Below are 24,997 nucleotides of genomic sequence, written 5' to 3' on the forward strand. Positions count from 1 at the left end.
GTCTCTGTGTGTACGTGTTTGTGTGCGTGTCCAGCTCAGAGCCAGGAAGGAGGGGTGTGATCAGAAAGCCCACTGACTTCGGAGGCGCCGCCCCACGCACAGAAGAGAAAACCCTCGGCAGCGGCATGAAGACGCGCTCTCACAGGCCCCGTCCCGGGACCCCAGGTGCTCTTTCCGGGGGGGCGGGCGGGGGGCTTCTCGGGGTAGCCACCGCCCATCTGCGCAGCACTTCGCGGCTCTGGGTGAGGAGGGGGACCGCGTGTCAGGACGCGCTCGCCCCGTCAGATGCTGAGACACCTTCTCGGCTGGAGAGCCACGAGCGCCGCTGGCCGAAACGGCAGGCGTGCAGTCTGCTGGGGGTGTCACACGGGGAAACGTCAGCCAGAACGAAAAAGAGAAAAAACACCTCTCAACCTGCCACCTTTCTTGGACACCCTCATTCCCTCACGCTCTCTGCCTCTGTGGAAAAACAGCAGACAAATCAAGCAAACAAATGGCTAACAGGACCCAAGAAGACAGCAGACAACCAAAACCCCAACAAAATAAGTTAATATTTATCAAAATATTGTACCAAGCACCAAGCTACATAAATTTAAATACCTTTCTTTGGAAATCCAAGCTTTGGGCTGTTATAATCCTCCCGCTGGAAGATTCACAAGTGATACTGAGAATAAAGCTTCCACGAGTGACCAGAGTGGCCAGAGCCTAGAACGAAGGCTGACCCTGCCATCTGGCTGCTTCACTCATTCTTGCATTTTTCTCCAAGAACTTTCTGGGGCAGAGGGAGAAAAGCCAAGTGCCATCAGTTCATCAGGCTTCTACCAGGTTTGTGACCAAGGCCAGAGGGGGAAGATACGGGGAGCTAAGCTTCAAAAGCAGCATTTACATCTCCCGTGGAGCCCAACATGCCTGCCCCTCACCTGCCAACACGGGCCCTTCCGTCTACCGAATTACACTCTCTCGGGAAGGCTCGGCCCAGCTACCAGGAGTGTCCCCAGGGCCTCGGGAGGGAGCGCCGTGTGCACAGGGACACACGGACACCGAGGCAGGGGTGCAGGGCAGGGTCACCGACCCGCACACAAACTCACAGCGTCTGGACGACACACACCCACACGAGAGGCACAGCAATGTGACCCCAAACCATGTCACGTGCAGACCCCATACCCTGGACAATTCGGGGTAATCACTTGGCCATGTGCCGCGCCACTGTTAACCGCCAACTGAATTTGGTGGAGTGACTGATTCACAGCAACGGGCAGGAGGACTCCACGTGAGGATAAGACACAAGAGTGGCCAGAAGCAGCTGGAGGGCCACGCCGTCACTTAGGACGAGAGGACGCCGGCCTCGGGGACCTTGAGACCCAAAAAACCGACCTACAAGCGGCAGAGGAGGACTCAGGGAGGAGCCAGGACCACAGAAAACCCTGTTCTCCGCTCGGCTCACTCGAGGCGGGTCCTACAGAAATAGTGTCACATTCCAGTTATTCAGGACTCGGCCGGCGCTGAGACACACCAGAGCAGCAGGAACCAGCCCGGGGCCTGGACGGCTGGTGGCTGCAGGAAGTCCGGGTGGAGTAGCCACCGCCCTGGCCCCATGCAGAGCCCGGTCCTGCGGCCCGAGTGTGCAGTGTGCGAGGGGGGCCGGAGCCCCTGCCTGGAAGGAGGCGGGAGATCACAGTCCTCACGACCCCTCTGGAGGCAGCCCAGAGGGCAGAAGCAGGAGGAGGAGACCGTCTCGTTTTCCTTCCTAAGTAAACTAAACCGCTGTCCTCAGGCTTGGGGCGGCCCCGTGGGGGCTCAGCTGGGGACAGACCGTGTCGTGGTGCTCGGCTGGCATCTGGGGCGACTGTTCAGGGCTGGGCGGGGAGGCGGGGACTGGAGTGTCCAGCACAGTCCCTGGAAGGGAGGCCGGACCTCTCAGGTGACGAGAGGTGGTGACCTCCATTCTGCCCAAGGCCGCAGCAGCAGGGGCGCCCGGCCGGCGAGGAGCTAGGCTGCTGTCTTGCTCAGCGAGAGGCTCAGAGGCAGGTGGGCAGCCTCGGCCCCGTGGCCCCAGCCGGGAGGCGCCAGGTGATGGGCCCAGCGAGCCGGCCTGAGCAGGACACGCGGGCCGCGGGCCGCTCCGTCGCGGCACTGTGCTCTGTGGGTGCGGGCGGGTCCCGTGCATGCGCGGGGGGGAGCGAGGTGCTGCCGGGGCCGTGGGGGCAGGGCTGTGCGTCACTTGCAATGGTCCGAGTGACCGTCAGGAGTCCCTGCTGGGTCGGCGGCCAGGGACGCCACCTCGCTGTGCCAGAGGCCGTAGCCAAAGTAGATGAAGAAGCCTGCGGGCCGAGGGCAAGAGCAGGTGTGAGCGGGCACCGTCGGGTCCCGGGAAGCAGTCCCCGCAGCAGCCTCTGCAGGCGGCCCCGCCGTGAGGCCTCCATGGGTGGCGGCCCCATGCGGGGCCCCCGTGGAGGAGGGCGCGACTCATCGAGCAGGGTCGCCTCTACGCTCGGCAAAGGCGCGTCCTTCTGGGCAGCCTCAGGCCGGGGGAGGGGCTGGGCTCGGGGCCCCAGGGGCGGGGGTGGGCGCTGGTTCCACAGCCTCATCCACTGCCCAGCTGGCGGGGTGCCCCGCGGCCGCTGGGGGGTCCAGGACAGACCCTGCAGAAGTCACGCTGTCCCCGCCACGGTGGACTTCCAAGGGCGCCAGGGCTCCTGAGGCTCTTCGCGCCGTCTGTACAGCCCTCGTTCTCCCTACCTGAGTGACTTAGACATTCAGGTCGCCCGGGACTGCATGCAACCCGTGAATTTAGTCATTCTAGTGAGTGTCAGGGGCCATAGAGGTCCGTGCCCCTAACTATCCCGCCCCCCCCCCGGGGGCCACCTTTGTGCCAGTGACACAGGAGAGCAGGCCTTGAAGGAAGGACCCAGCCACCAAAAGCCCTGGGACCCAGGAGCGTGTCGGGGATGCTCGGAAGTGGGCATCCTCCACCTCTGCCACCTCCACTCCTGCGGTCACTGGGGCTGGGCGGTTTGGCCGCAACATGGCCTGGAGGTCACTGCTCTAGTCAGTGGCCCGGACCGGTCAAGGCCAGTCTCCCGGGCATCGGCCCCCGGCCTCCGACACTACACAAGGAACCCGGGTCCATCTCTGCAGGGCCTGCTGTCAGAGGCCCAGAGAGGGGCCACGGTCGGTGCTAAATGGGGCCAGCACCCAAAGGGTGACCCCTTGCTTCCCACAGGCCCAGCCAGTCCCCGCAGCCCACTGTTTGGGATGGACAGCTGACTCACGGGCTCGTTCTGAGAAAGTCAAGCTCTGGCCCGAGGTAACTAGTTCAGACAAAGGCTTTAAAGTTATCTAAAAGGGAGGGGAGGGCCCACAGCCTACCAGGAGTTCCTCACTGTCAGAGAGGAAACCGCTGACTACGCGTGTTTTCGCTGTGTTTTGAGATCTGAAGCGGGGGCGGCTGGAGGGCACAAGCCATCCAGCCCGTAGCAGGGAGGACGAACGAGCAGCTCAGCACAGGCTGGCGGGGCTGGGGGCCTCCAGGAGTCGCTGGGACATCACGTGCCGGTCACCTCGAAACCCACAACTCACGTACCTATCAGCATCCACACTGCAAACCGGACCCACGTGCCTTGGTCCAACTGCATCATGAGATAGACGTTCACAAAGATGCTCAGGACGGGAAGGACCGGCAGGCAGGGCACCTGCAGAGACAGGAGGGAGGCGGAGCGTCAGGCCGGACGCCATGGAGAGCGCGGGACAGACGGCGTCTGCTCGAGTCATTTAGCCAAACTACCCAAGAGAAGAGCGCACCCGAGGCTGGCACGGACGGCCAGGTCTCCGTGGGGAGGGGCTGAGTGCCAGTCCCCAGTCCCGTACCCACACCCCGTCTCCCCAGCACACACTCCTATCCCCCCAGCGCACACCCCGTACCCCCAGCACCCCCCAATACACCCCCGCAGGCAAATCCTAGTAGGTGGGAGCTTGTTCTACGCTACTAATTGCCAAAGTGAGCTCTCGTCTAACTTCCCCTCTTGCTCCTCCCCTGAAGGGGCCGGAAGAGGGGCTTCTGCTTTATTTCTAAGACTGAACTACCTTATTATGTGTGGAATCTAAAAATGCAGAAGCCCTGGTCATCCCCAAGGCTTGGTGATGACATGCGATCCACCAGGGCAAACGTGAGAAGCCCAGAGAACGCAGGGCGCTACCCCACCTGAGGGCCAGGGCCCGGCCTCTCTCAGCGGCGCCATCTGTGCCTGGGAGCCCCAGGCTCACATCCCCCGAGGCCGGCCAGCGAGCACCTCCCTCCGCCCACCCAGGCCTCGCAGAGCCCAGGTAGGCAGGGCGGCCTCCCGGCAGGAGCGCCAGGCGCACAGCCTCCCGGGGGGTTCCCTCCAGCCCGGTCAGGCCGAGCCGCTCACCTTGAAGGAGAGCTTGGTCTTGCTCTCGGGCTGCCGCCAGATGATGGCTGTGACCACACAGCAGAGGAAGGCGGAGCCCATGAGCGCGAAGACTGCCCACAACTCCCCATTTACCAGGGCCCCGTTGCCAAGCACAGCCACCATGCAGAAGGTGATGACCAGCAGGGCTAAGAGGGAGAGAAACGCACTTCAGTCATTTCCCAAGTTCCCACACGCAGATATCCTCAGTTCCCCCCAAAACCCATGGAGAGGGAGGCTCCGTTTCTGCAGGCACCAACCCCAATTAGGACGGAATAACTGACGTCACGGTCCAGGGCAAGTCCAGCTCTTGCCCACCCCTGTGGATAAGCAAGACCCCAAACAGCGCACAGGGAAGGACAGGCTCTTACCGATGAGGCTGGTTGAGACGTTCACAATTAGCCCAGAGAATTTGGAAGGCTCTGTATTTTTGGGTGAGAGTACGGTTTTCAGAGAAAACGTTTCTGCTTCTGGTAAAAAGCCCATCTGGGAATCGCTGGTGCTCACCAACTCGTTCTGGTAGACTGGATCGAGCTCGTCACTAGTCCTGGCCATCTGGTATACCATGTTAGGCTGCTCTGGTTGATACCTGTAAAGCAGCAGTTTGCTTGACCATCGTAATGTGCTTTAATTAATAAGCAAAAGGACACACACTAACTCAAGTTCTTAGTAAGCCTTCAAAGGTAAGCTGCCCAGGACACAAGGCATGAAACGGGAAGAGGATGATCAGAATGATACATTTTCCAGCAAAGAGAAACAGAGGAGGAGACCCAGGCCTCACCTTCTGCTCCTACCTCTCTGGGCAACACCCTCCTTGGTGTCTCTGTTATGAGGCAACTTGACCTCCACCATGAACCAGCCCAGAGGAAGGTCCCGAGAGTTTCTCTTGCTCTGAAAAGTAGCACTAGCCCTTGGATGCTTAAGATATTAGGCCACTTCCGACAAAACTATGGCTGTGGGGGGGCTAACAGTACAGACAGAAATAGAAAGCAGCTACGTTAGGACCCCATCTGGTGCAGAGAGCCAGAGAACTGCGTCTGCAGTCTGAGGAATTTGAGAGCCTGTTTGCAAGACTTAATTGGATCAATTTATTTTAAAACTCCAAGTGCCTTGGAATAAATAACTCTATAGAGCTGGGTGAAGGACCAAGCCTGTGGCATGATTTCCAAGACACAAGCCACCTGCAAGTGAAACACTCATTTTAAATGAGGCTCCTTATCTTCCCAGCCAAGATGAACAAAGGTCGGATCTTTCCCACCCGCTTTGCAAAACGGAGTGCTCCATGAGTTATCCTGCATATAATCTAACAGCGAATATAAAGATATTTAACCACGTTTTTCACTGACTCACTCATACAATACCATTCGGGCAGTTAAGACAGTGGAGTGGAACTCACATTTTAGCACTGAGCTCTTGGGAAGGAAGAAGTGGTCGGAAACTAGCAAACTAGCTCTAGCTGACTCTCCAGAGCCACTACTGAGGCTCACGCCAGGTAATCAGCTGTAGAGCACGTTAGGGATGGAATCAACGGCCTGGCAAGTGTAAACCCCTGAGGAAGTGGGGGGCCCTCCCCAGGCGACCACACTGAGCGTCTCCACGAGTCTCTGTTCTCATCACGCGCCCTCACCTGGGGTCGTTCCTGGGAGTGAGGCAGCAAAGCCCTGTCCCCCAGAGCAAAGGAAGCCTGGAGCAGGGGTGCTTGACAAGAGGGGCGCCGTGGCAGCGGAGGGCCCCAGCACACCAAGCCTCGGCCCAGAACTGCTTTAGTAGGGCCCTCTGCGGGGCTGGCCCGGTCCAGACAGGACTCCAAGCCAGAACCGGGAGAGTTTCCCTGAACATGGTTGGCTACTCCGGGACCTGTAACGGCACTCGCTCACTCTGGGGCCGGTGCACTGCAGCCACGGAAGCATCACACTGACCCAGGTTTCACAGGTCTTGGATTCTCCCAATGCCCACCAGGGCCCGACCCCAGTCCTCTCTGTCCCAGAACCTGGACCAAACTGAAATTGTTACCCTAAGCCTTCAAAAATTCTGATCCAAGGATCCAGGCCCAACAGTCGGGTTGATAACCTGTCTCTACCCTCCCAACATCTAGCCAGAAAAATCAGGGCCCATGAGAGAGACAGGTGGGGCCACCCCGGACTCTTCAGGGATATTCTCTGTAGCCAGGCTTTCAACCACCAGATGCCACCCTCTCCCAGGCGGGTCCCAAAGGAGCTGTCCACAGCCTGAAGTTTACACTGTATAAACCACTGACACAAACTGCTAAAAAGAAGGCTGGCAGGCACCTCTGTCCTGGGACCCAGAAAGCCACACCTACCGTAAGACCAACACACAGGCGGCCACCAAAGAGTAGGCCAGGAGAGTGCCGATGGACATGAGATCCACCAGGTCCTTCAGGTCGAAGAGGAAGGCCATCACACCTAGGGGGGGAAACGAACGTCAGGACCGAGCATGGCCCTCCACAGCCAGCCAGAACCACAACCCACCTGCAACCCAGGCTGTGTGAGGGGTGCTGCTTCTACTTTCCCCCTTGCCCTCCCCGGCCCTTTCCATGGAAAAACACTGTGACTTTGCTTAAAGGGGAGAAAAGCTCAGGATTAACCATATACGCAGCTCTCAACAGACAGTAATAATAATTAACATTTATAAGGAGAGTACTTTTATCAACATGATCCTTTTTGACCCTCATGGCAATTTTGCCAGCCATCCCTACACTACAAATGGAGAAAGTGAAGTTCAGACATGTTGAGAGACTTACCTAAGGTCACACAGCTATTAAGTGGAAGAGTCAGGCTCTGAGCTAGCTTCTTATGGTATATCTTCCCCTACACCACGCAGACGCATAGACAGACGTGTATATCTATCCATCCCCCCATACACCACCCACCCATACACCTCCCATCCACCATCCATCCATCCATCATCTACCCATCAACTACCCACCCATCATCCATCCCTCCATCATCCAGCCATACACCATCCACCCATCATCCATCAATCATACATCATCTACCCATCCATAATCCATCATCCATCCATCCGTCCATCCATCCATCCACCCACCCATCCATCATCCATCCATCATCCATCCATCCTTCCATCATCCACCCATTCATCCCTCATCCCTCATCCAATGGCACTCGTGAGCATGCCAGTCATTGGGTGCTAGATATGTGCCATTGAACAAGGCAGACCAGACAGCCGCTGGCCTCCCCAAGCATTCACCAGAGACTTGCATCAGCAGGCAACAGTGATGAGGAGGTGGCTGGGGGCAAGTCCACTGCCCTCAACAAAGGATTCTAACCCAGAAGGTGCACATGGAAAGCAGTGTTATTCCCAGACAATACAGTCCCTTCACCATGACCCCACTTCAAGCAAAACAAAACATTCATGCTTCTTTGAAAATCTTTTGTAGATTTTTATGAGAGTATGCATGTCTATGTGGGTATATGTGTCAAGTTTCCCATTTAAAAAATAACTTGGCTGGATCTACTTTGGGATATTTTCAAATCACACGCAATCAACACAAATTGAAACATAAACACTAAGCCGTAACTTTTCCACAAATATTTCTCAAGCCCACACAGACCACTGCAACTAAAACAAATTCAAATTGAGGCTAGAAAACAGAATTAAAGAGCAGTGAGTCCCTTCTGGATAATTAGAAGAGGATACCCCTGTGTGTGCGACAAATGCCTACGTTCCCACTCCGAGGAACTCGAGCCAAACTTCTTCCATGTGAGGTGATTTTAGAAAACGAAATACTTATTTACCACCTCTGCCAAACGAAAAGAAAAAGCAAACCCTTGGTTTGGCGATGTGAGTACTCTACAGTCACTTTAAAGATTATAGTTCAATGTCCCTTAATCAGCACAGGAAGGAAATTAAGGCCAGTCTTCAATACAATCAAATTACAAGTAAATACTGAAAAAACACTATTTCCAATCCCTTAATCCCTTAAACATACTGGCCACATTTTGACACATGGTGCCCCTTAATCTCCCCACTGCCATCACCCTCAAGAATGCAGACTCACATACCAAATGTGTAAAATAAGAAAAACTGGCTTTCCTTCAGTATATAATATTAATCCAAAAAACTATAAGCACACTTTGCTAAGGGCGTAAATGCTACTAACAGTTCACTCTTTAAGATGGTCATACGCCTCACCCAAGGCTATTTGACAAGTTCTCGTGGTACAACTGTGACTGGTATCACGTGTCATCATTTACCAAGAAGACCCACTGCTCTCCTCGTGGGCTGGAAGGAACCAGCCATTTTGGCCCCAAAACAAACCAGGAACCAAGAGGCAAGCTCTGCACTCACCGGGCGAGAGCAGCCTCACTTTACCTCTCTGAGCCTCCGCTTCTCATCTGTGTGCACCTGCCTCCTGGGCTATGAAACGCGATTCAAGGAGGAAACGTAAAAAAAAAGCACAGTCTCCTTGCGGGGCTGCCATGGCTTTCGTGGCACACACAGAGCTCCAAGGGTTCTCTAGCCCCCGGCTCTCACCTCTCGGAACTGTCCTCTTGGCGAGGGACCCGATATGCGGTCAGATCAGCCTCCTCTGGACCTGCCATTGTTTATAAACTCAGGGCGAATGGCTTCACCAGCCACACCCTCAATGTCCCCTGGAGAATAGGTGACACGTTTTATAAAGCATCGATCATAAGGGATTCTCACTTTCCAGAGAATTCACAAGCTAAGACACACAGATGGTGAATTTCCAGTACCAACAAAAAGTCACTTGGCTTGTACTGTGTAAAATGTCACCCCACCAAGGTCTGCTCAGGGACATTCAGAAAAGGGGAAAGACACCGGGCTTTGAAGGAACAGCGTGTATTCTAAGCTCTGTCCAATGAAACGATAACAATTTAAAAATACAAATTGTTTGAGAATTCCATCACATCCTCTGTAAAACTGGCTTCTGCCTTTTGTCAAAAAGGCACTTAGTTACCTTGAAATAAACCACGTACAAGAGTAAAAACCCAAAGTTAAAAAAAACCAGTTACAACATCTCTCAGACCAGCACAATTCAAGATATTTCCCTGGGGAATAATAACTCCACTGTTAAAATACTGGCACGTGAAATTCCAGTTCTTACCAGCAATGGCACCTGAGGTTAACGTGGCGATTATTGGTGTTTTGGTCCTACCGTTGATCTGGGCCAAAAATTTAAACAGCAGCCCATCTTCAGCCATGGCATAGATAACTCGAGGCATGGGAAACATGGACCCTAAAAGGCTAGATGGGAGGAAAAGCAAAATGCATCCGTAAAATATCTCCTGGGAATAAAGGCACCGTAACGCGGCATGCGTGTTCACCACCGAGGAGAGGGAGCTGTCTCCCGACGGTGAAGCCCGCGCCTAAAAGACAGGGACCCAACACACCAACCCCCGGAAAAGCACTCACTGCAAAGTCTAACAGGAATGGGAGATGTGTCACGTAAACTAGCGTGGCAGCTAGACATAGTTTTATGCAAGAGAAATTTTGTATTTATTCCCGTGATTATTTCTAGCTGAATCAAACAGAAAATAAAAGCATCGCTGCATTTCATGAGGATTTCTCTGTGGTCAATCAGTTTTTAGCAAATACTTCCTGTGTGTCCAGGCCAGCAGAAAACATCAAAGTGTTTCTCATTAAAAGGCACGTGCTCCCCTTTTCAAGGTAGTCTCTGCTTTATGGCCAAACTAAGGGCCAAAAGACAGTGTTCACAGAGGCGGCCTGGTCCAGTGGCCACAGATGGGGACAGAGAGCCAGGACCTTGCTGAGTAGATAGCGCTAAAATGTGGGCTTCAGGTTCTTCGAGATGAAATGTCAGTAACACAAAGAGCCCTTGGGGTGACGGAGAGCAGCACAAGGGGAGAAGCCACACGATCAGGGCTGGGGTTTGGCTCTATTTCAAGGGACGAGAGGAATATTCACAGCAAACCTGCCTTCCCGAGAGTTTCCGCTTCCTCACCTGGTGGAAAGGGCACAGAGGGAGCCGATGGCCACTGCGTACTTGGCGCCCTCCCAGCCCACGTGCTTGAAGGCGTCTGGCAGGGGGCTGTCCTTGTCCAGGCAGAAGTATGGCATCATGAGCGTGAGGGCGGCCGACACCCCGAAGTAGGCGACGAAGCAGATCAGGAGGGACGCGACAATGCCCACGGGGATGGCCTTCTGGGGGTTCTTGACCTCCTCCCCTGGAAGGAGCAAGGGGTCAGCCGGGGGGGCTCGGGACCACCCCATGGCACGTGGCCCTGTGGGGACCAGGGCCTTCCCCCAGCACCACAGACCACGACACCCACAAGCCCAGGGACAGTGTTCTCAGCCTTTACACTGATGGTCGGCAAGGAAGACTCGTTGCCTTTAGCAGAGAACACGCGGGAGGCCCGGGAGCCCAGCCTGTTCAGTCACCAGGACGACAGTGTTTTTAGCGGCCCTGTTTCTCCCGGAGGGCGCACAGGTCTGCAATCAGCTGCAGCTATGTACGGTGCCATCCTCCCGGCCCGCAGGGGACCGGCGGTCTCGTTCAGGATGCCGCTTCCCGTCGGGCCTGCCGCTCGGGGAGTGATGAAGCGGAAGATTAGCAGGACGGTGCCAACGCACACGGTACTCAGGAGAGAGAGAGCAGCGACGGGCACGCACACGCCCGGGAAGGGGAGCAGCGACCTGGCCGGGTGGGCCCGGGTGGGCCGAGGGGGGCGGGCGTACCTGTGGTGGCGATGCAGTCGAAGCCCACGAACGCGTAGAAGCAGGTGGCTGCCCCAGACAGGACACCGGAGACCCCGAAGGGCATGAACCCCCCGACACCAGGTTTCCCCACCTCCGTGTCACTGGAAGAGAGAGCCACAGTCAAGAGGCCAGCGCCTGCTCCGTGGTCCCCAACAGGAGCCATCCAGCTGTCCCCGCTGCGGCCGGGCCCCCCACCCGTGGTGAACGGTCCTGGGACAGCTGTCACAGCCACCACACTCCTGGGCGACAGGCCTCCCTGCTTTTCATGGCCAGGGCTGCAAGGGGCCACCAAGCACTTTCCAGACGCCCCGGCTAAATACTGATTTGTGCGAGGCAGGGACCGCAAGGCAGGGTGCCTGTCAGGAAGGGGGGGAACCAGCGACCGCAGCCTCTCCCCCGGGACCCTCAGAGCATCACTCAGCTGCCCACCAGGCGCAGCGGTCTCCGCCCGCCCGGGACCAAAATGCAGTCTTGCACGTTTACCAGCGGCTCATGTCTGAAAACAAGCATTTCCAGGGGTGCCGCGGTTAGAAAAGGTGAACTGTTTCGGTGGAGAAACGCATGTGTTAAGCCGCCCCTGCCTCCCGTGCGCCAAGTGAACAGTGCCACCGGGTGCCCGTGCGGGTGGGGACAGGTCTTCCGGATCTGAGTGCGCTGTCTTCACGCTCTGTCCCCTTGTGCGAGAGCCGGGCCATGCCTGTGCCCACAGCCCAGATGCAACCAGGAGCACGAGGACGGCGTCCTCAAGGCTGACGGGACAGCCAGGCGGATGATCAGGTTCCTAAAAGCCAGTGTGTGGTTTCGCTGGCCAGCCCCCCCGACTGTTCATTCCAGGACCTGTGACATCATTTGAAAGCCACTGCACTTTTAGGAAGGTCTCTTCATCATAGCAGTCTAACCTTTAGCCATAATTAAAACAGAATTGTATACAAAATGAAAACTCCCCACTCTCCATCCTAGGACCCTAAAATTTACCCAAAAATCTTGAAAAAAAAAGATCAGAAAGGCCCGTTTCGATGTTTGGCTTTTGTTTCCTGGATAAGATGAGCCTGTCGGTAAGGGTGCACCTAGAAGCCTGGGGAGCTGGCCAGGCACCTGCCTCCAGCCCTGGGTGTCCTGAGCCCCAGATACGGAAGGGAGACGGGGCCACGGTCTCTCAGGGCTGACGCAGCACAAGCTGAGTGCGAGTGAAAGAGATTATTATAATCACATTCTGATACTTCAGTAATTCTGAAAACCTCTGATAAAGGCCTGTGATAAAAGTTCCACATATTTCTTCTTTGTTCTAGGTTATTAAATAGGAAAGCATTTCAAAATTTAAAAAATGGTTACCACCATGGTGCTGCAGAGAAAATCTTTTCTGAAAACAAAATTCAGAGCTTGGTCATGAAACAGAGTATGAGGGAAGAGAGATTCCTGAGTGAGTCTGACAGTGATCCTCAACCATGCACAATTTTGGAATTAGAACGAAGATGCTGTTTCCCCAACATCTTCCTTAGTCATACAGTGTGCAGTCAAGTACAAGGAAAGAAAACGTAACCCAAACTTCAAACAAATAAAACACCCTCAGCTACTTGACTGCAAAAAAACCAATTAAATAATAACAAAACATACTAGTTCAAATTACACTTAAGAAAAGACTCGTATTGTCACAGCCGACGGCATCACCAACCTCATGACTGTCACGCACCCAGAGACAGAACAACACTCACTTGTTCAGGCAGAGGTGATCAGATGTGTTCTGGAAATCCTCCTCCGTGAGCTGCCAGTTTTTAATTGATCCTTTCACAAATCCCGACACCATGATGAAGCCCAGGACCAGAACATTGATACACGTGAATATTTTGTTGACCATGGCTGACTCTTTCACCCCCAGAGTTAAAAGTCCTGTGAAAGTGCATCAACAGAAACTCTCTCTAAGCGTTAACCTCGTACCAGGCAAGTCCTTCTGGGATGGGGAGGGGGACGGGGACGAGAGGGTGACTTAAACAGAATCCAAGCAGCGTCAGACCTCCAAAGAGGAAATGGGACTGAATTAATTCTCATTCTAGAGGCAGGGATCAAAATAACCAAGGTCTGAGGGGGTGCTGAACAAAGCCATCAAGGCTGGCCTTCCAGATCCCCTCTGGACTTGAAACGCCAGGCCAGGGGCACCAGGAACAGCAGAGGCAGCGACGTGTCAGCCAACGGCCCCCGAGAGCAAGGCCCTCCCTCTTCCTGAACCTCCATCCCGGAGAGCCACCCTCGGGGGCAGAATTTCATTTCCTCCAAGAGACACCTGGCTCAGTTTCTCGGGAGGGTGAGAGTTTTCCAGAAGAGGAGTCATGCACTCACTGCTACGGGGTGCTAGCAGTGACAGCCACCTGGGCTGTGGGACCCCTGCCACGTACGGGTCCTCCTGGGACTCAGCGCACGAAGAACAATGTATAAGCTAGACTAGTGCCAGCTTGTAAACTCAGGATAAAGAAGACACCGAATGATAAAAACCCACGGGAGCCACGTGACAGCACTGCCGCAGGGCACGCTTCTGTAGTGAACTCTCGGCTGGGCAAGAAGGCGGCAGGGAAGGTGCCTGGTGACACGTGACCACCGACCTGATTGGAAACTACTGCCCTGCAGTGTAGGTCTCTCATACGTTTTAAAACAAGACGCTCTATGTAATAGACTGAATTCTGAAAAACAGGCATTAGGACAGAATCGAGCAATTCATCACAGGGAACACTTCTCCGCCGTGTTTGTTCTTCAGCGTCCCTCTCTCTCGTGTTTATGAAAATCTCACTCGTGCAGACTTAATTTCTGATACATGTTCCTGCCAGCTGGACCAGAAATACTGCTGAGACTGGCCTGTGCAGAACGATTTCAATTATGTGGTGCGTAAAATACGGCACGTTGTTTTTAAAACCCATCCAAGATTTTCTAACCTCAAAGGAGAATTTATCTGCGTTTCAGCTTAATGTTTATATAAACAAAACTCCCATCCTAGTGGCTGAGGCTCAGATAAGTGTCACTAAGAAGCTGCCATCAGCTGTGTTCAAGCCATGTCTGCGATTTTAAAATTCTGTACCAGCAACTTCCTGGTGAAGCTTATTTATTTAAAGGGTGTTTTGCCGGCCGTTGGGTGTAAACCACCCGAGCCTTCACCAACACTGAGGCCCTCATTCCTCCACGTCGCCCTGGCTGACAAACGCCAACTTTCCTTTTCCAAATAGTCATCCGCTGACTCCAAAGAATTTATATTTCTGTATCAAAAAGCCTGCAGCATTAACAAGATCTTATTCCACAAACAGTTACGCAAACACCTGAGATTCTCTTTTAATTAAATGACATGTAACTCGACCGATTCAAGAGGTCAATCCTACGTGAATCTCTAAGAAGCCATTTTGACAAAAAAGATGTCTGTATCAATTACAAAAAGGAGAAGAAAATGGGGGGATGGGAGAAAGAGAAAAGGAAGGAAGCAACTTAATGGGAGCCTGTCCTACACCTTGGACCCCTCGCTCCAACCCAGTGCCTTCCGGTGTGTGGCTTTACCTGTTAAGATGAGAATTATGATCACGGCAAATATGTCCGGGTTTTCGGCCAGCACCCCGGGCGCGTTCAGGGCCATGTGCGTCCGCGAGAACTCCCCGATGGGTTTGCCAATCAGCTCGTCAAACGTTGCGCTCCAGGCTCTGGCTACGCTCGAAGTACCTGCCACGAAACACACCGTCAGACGAAACTGAAGGGAAACAGTTAACGGAGCACCTGTCACCAAGCCCGGCACGGGCGGCACTTGCGCAGGGATGGCGGCCGGCGCACGGGGGTCCAGCGGCAGCCACCGGACCCTGGGACGTGCTGCCTCAGAAGTGAGGGTCAGTTAGTGTTTGCAGAGACGCGAGAAGTGGAGCCTGGAGAGAAACCCGTTTTCCATCACAATCAATACGACGTGCATAGCATGCGTTGCGAACGTACATGTAACTCAATGACAATAAAAGTCTAACAAACTAACGTTACCCTGAGCACAGAGCGGCGCTCTGACAGTACTGAGTGCTACTTATTTGATCGCATCTGACAAGAACTCCTGAGGGAGAACCATTCAGGTGACTTCACGACCCACTCCTGGGCTGCAGTGAGCAGGGGCCACGTTCCTCAGGAAGCTGCTCCCCTAAGACCCCAGCAGCAGAGCTGACAGGCCTGCCTCCCGCTGCGGGGGACTAAGGACAGCGGCTCGGGGCTGGCTCCACGTCAGCAGCCGAGTCCCTGCTCACCCCCGCCTCTGCTGCTCCGGGCCCGGGCGGCCAACACCTGACACGGGCCGTGGCCCCGAGGGTCTGCCCGACGGGAACACAAACGGATGCGGCGTCCAGCACCTCCAAGGCCAGGAGCAGCTGACTGCTCTCTCTCTCTCTTTTCATCTGAATGACGTCACTGCTTTTCCAGCAATGCTTCTCGGGAAATGTCGCTAAAGTTCCAATATCCACAAAGAGTTTCTTTATCTTCAAAGGGGGCCTTGCTGGTGACCGTGGTCTGGATCTTCCACACAACTTGGCCAGAGTGACCTGCAGGACTCCATTTCACCGTCTGGTCTCATGCTAAGTGTTTTTCCAACAACTCAAAAAGGAAACCACATTGCTTCATCCCGAGTAGCCAGCCTATGATGAGTTCTGTCCTTCAACGCCACAACCCAGTGAAGAAAAAGGTCACTACCTCTCCTGCCCCAGAGGCCCGCTCGCCACCAACAGGGCTGCCCAGCTTTTCCTGCCTGCCTACCCCTCCCCACCTCTGAATCGTGGCTTTTAAAAGAAACACATTTGATAGAGAAGCCGCCCTTGCTCAGGAGGTGAGGCCGAGAACCGCCTGCAGTAGCACGGGGGTGCGTCGCACAAGAGAATACCACTCTGGCCAAGACCCCGTCGTCACCTGCTGGTCCAGAAGCTGCAGGCGCTTCACGTTCACCATTCTGTTTTCTTCGCAGGTGAGTCCCCTGGACACATAGTGGCCCCTTGAACACAGCTGCATTCCCACTGAGAGGCCGCAGCTTGTAAGGACGTGCACGATTGCAACTTTTGGTACTGCACTGAGAAACACGTGATTAGGAATCTTATTTTCCAACCCAGAAGAGTAAGCTCTCGGCAGGTGCTGGAAAGAAAGGGCGGGTGTCGCCCAGGGAGCCTGGTGGAGCCCAGGCGGAGGCCCAGCACCACACACGGCTTCCCAGAGGGCGGGCATGGAAGCCAGCGGGGTTCGACTCATCCACGCCCCGATGTTTCAATATTACTACCAAGAGCTAAAACAGAACTGGAACATGTAGTGGCCATTTGTATTATTTCTGTTTGCGAACCGGCCATTCTTTATAACTAAAGAATAATCCTTTAGTTATTCTTACATTCAGGCGTTTGTTTCTTTTAAGTGGATGTGCTCAGCTTCGGCTGTAATCAAAATACAAATAACATAAAGAGAATAACACTGAAACCTATCGAACAGAAAAGACTATGTTTTTGGTGTTTTCGTTGGTTGGTTGGTTGTTTTTAATGCTGATGCCAAGTCCAGAGTCGGCAAGGACGTGAGGAAAAGGGGCCCTTGGCCGTCAGGAGGACCACAGGCCACACAGGCCTCGAAAATACGCAGGCCCGCTGACCCAGACGTTCTGCTTCTTAGACCATTTTAAAGGAAAGTGCACAGCTTTTTGTTTTTTATGCCAAAGACATTAAGTAATTTACTATTTATAACAACAATACAGCTGGAAACAATCTAAATACCCCACAAAGGCACCCAATCAATTATCTGTATATAAATCTATATAATGGTACATCATCAAGAATATTACTACGGGGCTTCCCTGGTGGCGCAGTGGTTAAGAATCCACCTGTCAAGGCAGGGGAATTGGGTTCGAGCCCTGGTCCAGGAAGATCCCACATGCGGCGGAGCAACTAAGCCCGTGCGCCACAACTACCAAGCCTGTGCTCTAGAGCCCGCGAGCCACAACTACTGAGCCTGCGTGACACAACTACTGAGCCCGCATGACACAACTACTGAAGCCTGCGCACAGCAATGAAGACCGAACGCAGCCAAAAATAAATAAATAAATAAATAAACTTATAGAAAGAAAAAAATAAGAATATTACTATGGAAAAATAACTAACGCTATGAAAAATGTACACTATATATTGTTTTACCAGTATAGAGACACACTAGACAGATAAATATACATTTAGGTTCACAGAAATATTAACCATGTAATATCCCTAAACTCTATGAACGGAGGTCACCCTGTTCCTCCACGGAGTCTAACGTTGAGCGGGATGCCGGGCACAGCGGAGGTACCTGATAAACGTTCGCTAGAAGAATGAATGAATAAGAGAATTAATTTCTCCAGGCTGTCAGAGTGGGTAATTTCTACTTTCTTCTTTGCGCTCTTCTACATTTCCTAAATTTTTCTGTATCAGGGATGTATTTACTCAAGTAATCAGAAAAAAATACTGAAAGAGACTACGTCCTTTTTAACTAGATACAAACACCCTACTGATTCTGTGTCTATCGTGCGAACAGGACTGGCTCCTTGCTGGCCTGGCCTGTCCCCACTAAGGTCGTCCCATGTACTTGATCATTAAAAAGCAAGGGCAGTGATGCCCGAAGGTGGCCTCCGACGTGCGTTAGAGGAAAAGGGAAACTGTGTAGCAGTTCAGCGAGGCGCAGGTGCCAGGGAGGCACCAGGCTCTGTGTGTCTAGGGAGCCAAGCGGGGCGCGGCCCACGGCTGGGGTGGGAACAACCGAGGCGGCAGGGGGCAGGCTCCAGGCCTCCTGGACCTACCGATGATGTAGGAGAGGATGAGGTTCCAGCCGGTGATGAAGGCCCAGAGCTCGCCTACGGTGACGTAGCTGTAGAGGTAGGCCGAGCCCGTCTTGGGGACCCGAGCGCCAAACTCGCCGTAGCAGAGGCCGGCCAGCACGGAGGCCAGCGCGGCCACCAGGAAGGAGATGACGATGGCGGGCCCCGCGTCCTCCCGGGCCACGGCCCCGGCCAGCACGTAGACGCCGGCCCCCAGCGTGCTGCCCACCCCCAGCGCCACCAGGTCGACCGTGTTGAGGCAACGGGACAGCCGGCTCTCCTCCCCGCTGCAGTCCACCACCTTCCGCCGCAGCATCTGCTGCCCGATGCCCACCAGCACCTTGCACCCCATCCTGCAGCTCACACCTGCCGAGAGAAAGAACAAAGGTGTGTGCTTCAGCATCGCCCCGCTCTCCCCCATTAACCCCCTTCAGCGCAGCACGGATGGCGAGGTGCTCCCGTGTCGTCATCTACAGCTAAGGCCTCGCACGTCACGATTCCACGACCCGCGGTCACAACACCCACCCACGGCTTCCCGGTCTCAGGCTTAACCAGCGGGAGAAACACCAGGAGGCCAACGCGCCGGCCGCCTGGACTCTGGTCTCTGAGCCTCCACGCTGATTTCAGTTCTTAACCGGGAGCCTTCCAGGGGCAGAAAGAGCGCGAGAGGCGCACATTAAGGATGTCGTTCCTGCCCTCAATAATCGGGCGATTTGCCAGGAAAAGCAGGACGCCATCCCAAGTGGGCTGCTGGGCAAAGAGAACCAAACCACATTTTAATGTAATTATTAGGACCCAGAGGCCTTGAATAGCAATGACAATGCCTTTTAGAGACCTTCCTGGGATCCTCTGAGACGGCAGGGGTCAAGCCGTCTCCACTTTAACACAGAGTTAGGTCCAGAGCAGAAAAGCGTTGAATTACTAACAAGTTAGGGCTCCTTGTAACCATCGCTACTCGGGGAAGCACTTCTCCTCTGGACCAAAATGTTGGCCCAAAGTGCTACGTGATGCCCTCTTGATCACACATGCCAGGAGGGGGCCCCCATGCACATATGGCTCCCGGCCTCCGACTTTCACACGGGACACACCCAAGGGGGTTCCCAGGATGCCACCCACAACGTGAACAGCATCCCAGGTCAGCATCCCAGGACAGTGATTTAAACGCTGACAGACACGGCCCCGGCCAGGTGGCCAAGGTCGACATCCACAGTGACAAGTTATAGTTGACCGTATGATGTGATAAGAAGGGCCTTTACCTCTGAGAGCCTCCTCCCCAAACCCATAAGCCCAGGCTAATCCTGAGCAAAAGATCAGACAAATCACAGGTGAGGAACTCTCTACGAAACACCTGACGAATCGTCAGGAGTCACCCAAAACAAGGAAGGTCGGAGAAGCATCCCGAGCAGGGGGAGCCCAAGGAGACAGGACGACACACGTCACGAGGGAGGGGATGGGATCCCGGAACAGAAGGAGGACGGCAGGGAACTCTAAGGCGATCTGAATAAAGTGTGGACTTCCGCTGTATCAATATCGGGTCGTTAATCATAACTAAAATACCACACTAGTGTAAGATGTTAACCAGAGAGAAAAGCGGGTGTGGGGCACGTGGGCACTCTCTGTACTATCTTCACGGCTTTTCTACAAATCTATAAACGTGTGCTAAGATAGTTTTCAGACAACAGCATGTGCAGAGATAAGCTATCACCATGACTTTGAGCTACTAAAAATTCATCTTTATGATCCATTGGTAGTTACTGACCTACCTTTGCTGTAAGCAAGTCAGTGGAAAGCAAAACCGTCTACATGGAGATGGCAGGTCCAGCCAAGTCCACACCCAACCACCTGGCGCCCTGGACCGCCCGCCCACACCCCTGTGGCCCCGCGCCCCTCCCAGCCTCAGGCCAAGCCCCCGTGGGTCACGTCACTGGCCAGCTCCCGGTCACAGAGGGACCAGTGGATGGTCCTCTCTGCGAGGCCAAGAGGAGAGAGAGAGTTTCTCAAGACAAAGTTTTTAGCTAGAGTGGGCAATAAAACTCATCCGATCCGATCTTCTCGTAAAGACAAGGGAAAACAACTCAGACACCAAGTGTCAAACAGGGTCACGAGCTCAGAAGGTGCGTGGTGCTGGCCCCACATCTGGGTCTGGCGTTGGCGGGGGGGAAATGATATCACCGTCAGTGAGGTGGGGAGGAAGTGGGAGGAAATGAGGGAAGAAGACCTTGTTAGTGCAACAGCAGTGGAGCAGGAAAATCACAGGCACAGGAGCTGATAAGAGCTGAGAGGGCAGGGACAGGACAGGAGACACGCAGAAGAGCAACGGTGCCCGGGGTGTTTCCGGCCACTCACTGGCCAGTTGCTGATGCTCGGTCAGGAGTGGGCCCTGAGGGGCCCCAGCAAGGCAGGCAGCGAGGACCTGCCGGGGCTCCGGTGCTGCCCGGGGAGCCCAGGGTGCGAGTCCTCCTGGTCCTGCCTTTCCCTTTCTTCCTCCCAGCATTTACCTGGATTCATTCAAGTCAGGCTGTGAACAACAGCAAAGCCTTTAGTAAACCACTGCTTGGATAACAAGTAAAAAGGGAAGATGCACCATTTCAACACAGCCCTTAGCAGAAGGGGAATGTGCGAGGATGCAGTACACAACTTCTCAGCATCACTTTGGGGAGGGACGGGAGTATTTTAAGAAGCCAGGACCCTTCACGGGAAGCGGAGTGTGAAAGCTCCCGGTTACTGGCACTGTTTCTAGCTTGGCTGGTGAACAGGACTGACGTTTAGCGAGAGGGCTGACCTGCTCGCGTCCCCTCCTAGAGGTCGTTGTTGGTTCATGACAGACGGATTCTCTCCCCAAAACCAAGTGCAAAGCAAAGACAATGCAGTTAAACAGCGTTTTCTTTCCTCAGCTTCACAGAGTAAAGTAACCCCAGGGCCCAGGAGGCACCTGCCTTCCTCTGGAAGGCCAGACACACTGTGCCCTGGGCTCTTTGGAAGGGCTGGGTCCACAGTGCACACGCCTTTCTCAGATGTGCTGCCGTCTGGAGCAGAAGCAGGAGCTGCCGAGTGACCCGACTGGGACGCCTGGCCAGGGGCACACTGGAGCCTGGGGACACTGTCCTGAGAGCCCGGTGACCTCACTTTAGGCCGGAATGACCTCCCTGGATGCGCAGCTGCGGTGCATGTGCCACACGCCCCTGGGTGGTATCACCGGCACAGGCGGAAACCCTCTCCAAGAACCCACTGACCAACGCTGGGGGCCCCCGCGCCATCTTCAAAATAAAGGGGGCGGGGCATCGAATTGTGTAAATTTAGATACAGATTTTAGACACAGGTTTTCAACCATATGTGAAAGGGACTTCTTGGTTGAGACCACAAACCGAGACTCCAGGGAGGCAGCGGACTTCTTCTAAGCAGGGACACAGCGCCCCCGTTTCTCACGAAGGGTCCTGGGCTGTTCCTCCCTCACAGGAGCCGGAGGGAAGCGCTCCGGGTGCCAGTGGACGGGAGCCCAGGAGGGCCCGTTAGTTTCACCTTGGTTACTTCCTCGGTGCTCCCTGCTGTCTGGGGAAAGGGCAAACCCAACTTCTTTGGAAGCCACTGGGACAGAAACGCAGCTGCTGAGGCCTAGCGCTGAGAATGCGGAAAATACGAGTGCGCTGTCTGTTTCTACTTTCCAGGGTAGGAGAAAATGAGATGCTCGCTAACCTTGTTCGGGTTTATTTTAAAGAAATGTCCTTTCTGTCTCCTTGGGAGTCATGCAAAAACTGTTCTCCGGGTGGCATCGCCTGGCGGCATTTTGTACACATTACGGCGCGACTCACATTCACGCCTGGACTCCTAAGGTGGGCACTCAGCCAGCAGTGAGACCAAATGAAACTTCTCCATGTAAAACCCATCTAACCACGCCAACACCAGCAACGTCAGGGTCATGAGGACTTCCTGCTGCTGGGATTTACGCAGACAGTCGCCAAATACTTTGAAAGGATTATCTGGAAATTATGTTAGCCTCTCATGTGGGGAGGAATTTGTGCAACAGTCGACACCTACACTTTCATTTCAGTTTTTGACAGAAATCCTGTAATAGCAAGAGCCTCAGATCTGTCTTACTCCCGATTCATTTATTATTAAAGAGCCCTTACCTTATGTGTTATACTCTCAGAAAAGCAAAGACAATCTGCCCCTTTCCCATAGAATTTCTAACTCCAAGTTTTATTCTAGTAATCACTATATAACAATAGGAGCAAAATGATCCAATGGGTCCAGATTGCAGAGATAAAGATGCTGTTTTCAAGGTGTCTGACAAAGGTGGGCAAATGTGAGATTTTTTTTTTTTTTTACTCTCAAATGTCATGATAGTCCCATCACTGAAAAAGTCCGCTTAATGGCTCATGGGAGGGAGGGGAAGAGGTCAGACGTAGGCTGCAGTAGACACTGAGGTCATAAATCCTTTGGGGAAAGTCTTAATGTTGAAATTTTATTGCCCATACTTGTGCTTTTCCTTTAAGCGATCTTTACAACGGTCCCAGACATGGGAGCCACCTAGAGTAAACTCTGCCATTCCTGCGGGAGAATGATGCACTGTGGTCCACACGTGTCCCGGGCTAGAGAAAGTAGGTCCTTGCTAGGGCGCTCACCTGCGGGACACACAGACCGCGGGGCAGACGGGTCAGCAAACTCACTTCAGCTCTCCTACGGCCACGTGGGGGACTCCCCCCAGGAGCCCCCAAGGCTCTAGAGCACATGCAAGTTTCACAAGGACGGGAACAGAGGGCCCACGACAGGGCCCTCAACTAGATGTGGTCCAAGGGGCCCAAACATAAGAGCATTTCGGGATGTGGGCCATTGTGGGAACGGAGACGCACAGCAAGGAACAGAATCTGAGTTGAAGGAAGTTCTTCTCCAAGCCAGCTTCACATCCCCCAGATGTCAGGATGACCAGGTGCAAGAGCTTAAAGTTAAAAAAAACAACTGTGTAAGGGCTTCCCTGGTGGCGCAGTGGTTGAGAGTCCGCCTGCCGATGCAGGAGACGCGGGTTCGTGCCCCGGTCCGGGAAGATCCCACATGCCGCGGAGCGGCTGGGCCCGTGAGCCGTGGCCGCTGAGCCTGCGCGTCCGGAGCCTGTGCTCCGCAACGGGAGAGGCCACAACAGTGAGAGGCCTGCGTACCGCAAAAAAAAACAAAAACAAAAACAAAAAGTGTGGTGTGGAGGGGACTGGCTGATGCAGATGAAGACCCAACGTGTGGGCACGTGGAAGGAGGGAAGGAAGGGAACTAAAAGCACAGGGGTGGGTGGGGGGGACAACACAGCGGGGAAGGCCTGCCGTGGGCGACAGGGGCCGGCTCACACCCCGACGTCCTCACTGGGCAGCAGGAGCCTGTCTGCCTCCAGTGAGATGTGACTTCATGATCCAGATTCTCTCTTAAAGTCCCTCAAGATCTACATTTGTCTGACCCCAGGCAGCACGGAGATGCTGAGGATAAAACTGAATTCCTCCAAAATTTGCAGATCTCACAGCTGTTAAGATGCCCTGTGCTGACACGGCCAGGTTTAGGGGAAAAGCATAAACCCGGTCCCAGCCCAGGAAGCAGAGTCAGGGCCGGGCCGAGGGGTGACGGGGCTCCTGAAGAGGGGTGTGGGACCAGGCGTAACAGTCCGTCTCAAAGACCACCACCTCCACGGGGAAGAAAAGGTCCACTCCACCCAGCAAGGACAGAGGCCTAAAGCCCGCAAGGCACCTGGGCCTGTCTCTGCTTCCAGTGAAGACACTTTGTGCTTGGCTGAAATCCACAACCAATAGGTAATGTGGTCTCCACCAGCACGGGGGGCACAAGGCCCACCATCCTCGGCCTTACCAGAAAGCCAGCCCCCAGGACCCCTACCCCGGGCTGACCCTTCCTACCGATTCAACACAACTAACTGCAGGAAGCGCCAGAGGCCTCTGCGGTCCCGTAAACAATGGCAGGTATGTTCTGCATCTCAGCCCTAACTCCCAGCCACCAGGCCCAGGAGGGCGGCCCTGGGGTCCAGCTCAGGCACGCACCCACCCCGCAGAGCAGCTTCCAGGGGCAGATTCCAATGCAGGGATGCCACAGGGAACTGGAACTGCTGACCACGGGCACAGCGCCCCCTGGGGTCCAGGCACCAAGCCACTGAGGGGCAGGGAACCCCGTGTGGCTCAGGGGCCGAAGCGGTGCCATCACCCACGATCACGCCTTGCAGAGGCCCAAGCAAACAATCCCAGGCTGAGAGCGAGGATGTGGCACCAGCTCGGGACCTAGAGCGAGATCGTCCAGGGGCAAATCTGCTACCAGACGGGGTGCAGACAGTGAAGTGTTTTCAGCAGTTCTAGTACCGTGGGAGAACGTCAAATTAAAAACTACACGATGTGATCCCGATGAGGGTTAAGTGGAGGTGGGGTGTAAATACCAAGATATTAACTGAGACTGTCTTCCAGATCGTGCATTGCTTTCTTCTTTTCTATATTTGCCATGTTATCTATGGCAGTGAGATGTGTTACTTCGTAAAGCAAAACACAACAGTAACAACTAACTTTTGGGGGCACCAGCCAAAGGGAAGATCCTCTCCATAAATGATTTTATTTAATTCTCACATCACCATATCCAGCAGGCAATGCTTTGCATTCTGGAAATAAGGGGACCCAGGCAGACTAGAACTCAGTCATTCCCAACCCTGGCTGTACATCAGAGTCCCGTGGGGACAGTTTTTAAACTAACGATGCCGGCCCACCACAGATCAGGTGGCTTCTGTGCAGTTCTCCCAGGTCACCTGGTGGAGGGCAGGCAAGCCAATCAAAGATGGAGTCGGGGCTCAGACCCACATCTTACTGCCTCCAGAGCCTTGAGCTGTTCCCTGAATTAGGATCTCCTGGGTCCTGGGGGTGTGCTGGCGGGGAGAGAGGCTGTGTAAGAAAGAAGGGGGGCAGATGGCATAGCTAATGGCCAGGGGGAGCAGCCCCACTGTGGGGCTGAGCATCCACACGTCCCACCTGCAGGGCCCCATCTAGTCACCCTCTGTCCCGCCCAGCACGCAGGA

At 54.3% G+C, this 24,997-nt stretch overlaps 1 protein-coding gene across 3 annotated transcripts in view; it reads right to left on the reverse strand.

Moving 5' to 3' along the window:
• The window catches only part of SLC7A1 (solute carrier family 7 member 1), a 66,969-nt gene continuing 41,972 nt past the window's right edge, over positions 1 to 24,997 (reverse strand). For 2 of the 3 annotated variants that reach the window (XM_082601994.1, XM_082601993.1), the window contains exons 3-13: positions 17,938 to 18,321; positions 14,679 to 14,837; positions 12,860 to 13,034; positions 11,127 to 11,248; positions 10,393 to 10,615; positions 9,535 to 9,674; positions 6,748 to 6,850; positions 4,799 to 5,016; positions 4,410 to 4,576; positions 3,584 to 3,692; positions 1 to 2,321 (exon numbers count right to left, since the gene is read on the reverse strand). In XM_082601994.1, coding sequence (XP_082458120.1) covers positions 2,218 to 2,321; positions 3,584 to 3,692; positions 4,410 to 4,576; positions 4,799 to 5,016; positions 6,748 to 6,850; positions 9,535 to 9,674; positions 10,393 to 10,615; positions 11,127 to 11,248; positions 12,860 to 13,034; positions 14,679 to 14,837; positions 17,938 to 18,307 — 1,890 coding nt within the window. In that variant the 5' untranslated portion in view covers positions 18,308 to 18,321 and the 3' untranslated portion in view covers positions 1 to 2,217. The remainder of the gene's footprint in view (positions 2,322 to 3,583; positions 3,693 to 4,409; positions 4,577 to 4,798; positions 5,017 to 6,747; positions 6,851 to 9,534; positions 9,675 to 10,392; positions 10,616 to 11,126; positions 11,249 to 12,859; positions 13,035 to 14,678; positions 14,838 to 17,937; positions 18,322 to 24,997) is intronic. The other variant, XR_014291706.1, reaches the window with a different exon arrangement.

This window comes from Mesoplodon mirus (genome assembly GCF_964341445.2).
Source record: "Mesoplodon mirus genome assembly, chromosome: 17".
Lineage (NCBI taxonomy): Eukaryota > Metazoa > Chordata > Mammalia > Artiodactyla > Ziphiidae > Mesoplodon > Mesoplodon mirus.